Genomic DNA, 935 nt, shown 5'->3' on the forward strand with positions numbered 1-935 from the left:
CGGGGGGGGAGCCGCGCTGCCTTGATGGTGCGGCTAGATCCGGAGCCGGGCACGCTGCTGCCTCCCTCCCTCCTTCCCTCCCTCCCTCCCCGCCGCGGGATGTCCGGCGCTGCTGCTGGGTTTCGGGGGGCTCCCGGGTTCCATCCCCTCCAGGCTCCGGCAGGAGCGATGCCCCGGACATACGCACCTCCAGCATCCAAGTGGCCACTATTTTCCGCATGTAGGGCAAGATCTCCTTCTGCACGCACTTGAAGTAGAAGCCCAAGGGCGTGCAGGTCTCCTCCGCCTTCAGCATGGCCAGCAGGACCCTGTCATTCAGTAGGTTGGCGTCTAGGTAGGCTCTTCGGATGGTTTCCACCTCGCAGCACAGCAGCTGATGTTCCATGTCTGCCTCCTTCTTCTACAGTCAGGTTTCTAAAGGACTGACTCAAGGCTCGTCCCTCTCTCTCTCTCTCTCTCTCTCTCTCTCTTCCCCTTCCAGGAGTCCCTTGGATGCTGCTTGCTGCTACTGCCGCTACAGCCCTCTGGAGGCTGAAAAACTTTCCAACTTCCAACAAAACTCTCCTGTATAGTTAGTCCCTGTGACGTGACTGTTGTTAAGCAGAGATCAAAGCAGCAGAGAGAATGAGAGAGAAGCCAAAAGCAAGGGGCAGAGCCCTAAAGCCATCCCATAGGCTTGGAGTCCTTCCCCTTTGCTTAGCTTATACAGAAGCGGGGTTTAATGCAAATGCAAATGAGACAAGGGCTTGCTTTCTTCAAGGGCAGGGGAGAGGTGGGGGAAACCCAAATTGTCTCTTCAGTGTATCATGCATAATTTTCAAAATGGAGAGAGTTGGGCAGTGGGAGCTAAATGATGAATGGGACTAGGCCACACACAGACACGCGGATATAGACACAGGGGGACCCTCTTCAGATTGTTTTATTGGGGGGTAGAG

General features: G+C 55.6%; 1 protein-coding gene across 1 annotated transcript in view; it reads right to left on the minus strand.

Moving 5' to 3' along the window:
• The window catches only part of CCND1 (cyclin D1), a 26,906-nt gene extending 26,274 nt beyond the window's left edge, over positions 1 to 632 (minus strand). The window contains exon 1 of the mRNA XM_019519450.1: positions 188 to 632. Coding sequence (XP_019374995.1) covers positions 188 to 385 — 198 coding nt within the window. The 5' untranslated portion in view covers positions 386 to 632. The remainder of the gene's footprint in view (positions 1 to 187) is intronic.
• Positions 633 to 935: the final 303 nt, after the last annotated feature.

Source organism: Gavialis gangeticus, unplaced genomic scaffold (assembly GCF_001723915.1).
Source record: "Gavialis gangeticus isolate Ggan-Ray unplaced genomic scaffold, GavGan_comp1, whole genome shotgun sequence".
Taxonomy (NCBI): Eukaryota; Metazoa; Chordata; order Crocodylia; family Gavialidae; genus Gavialis; species Gavialis gangeticus.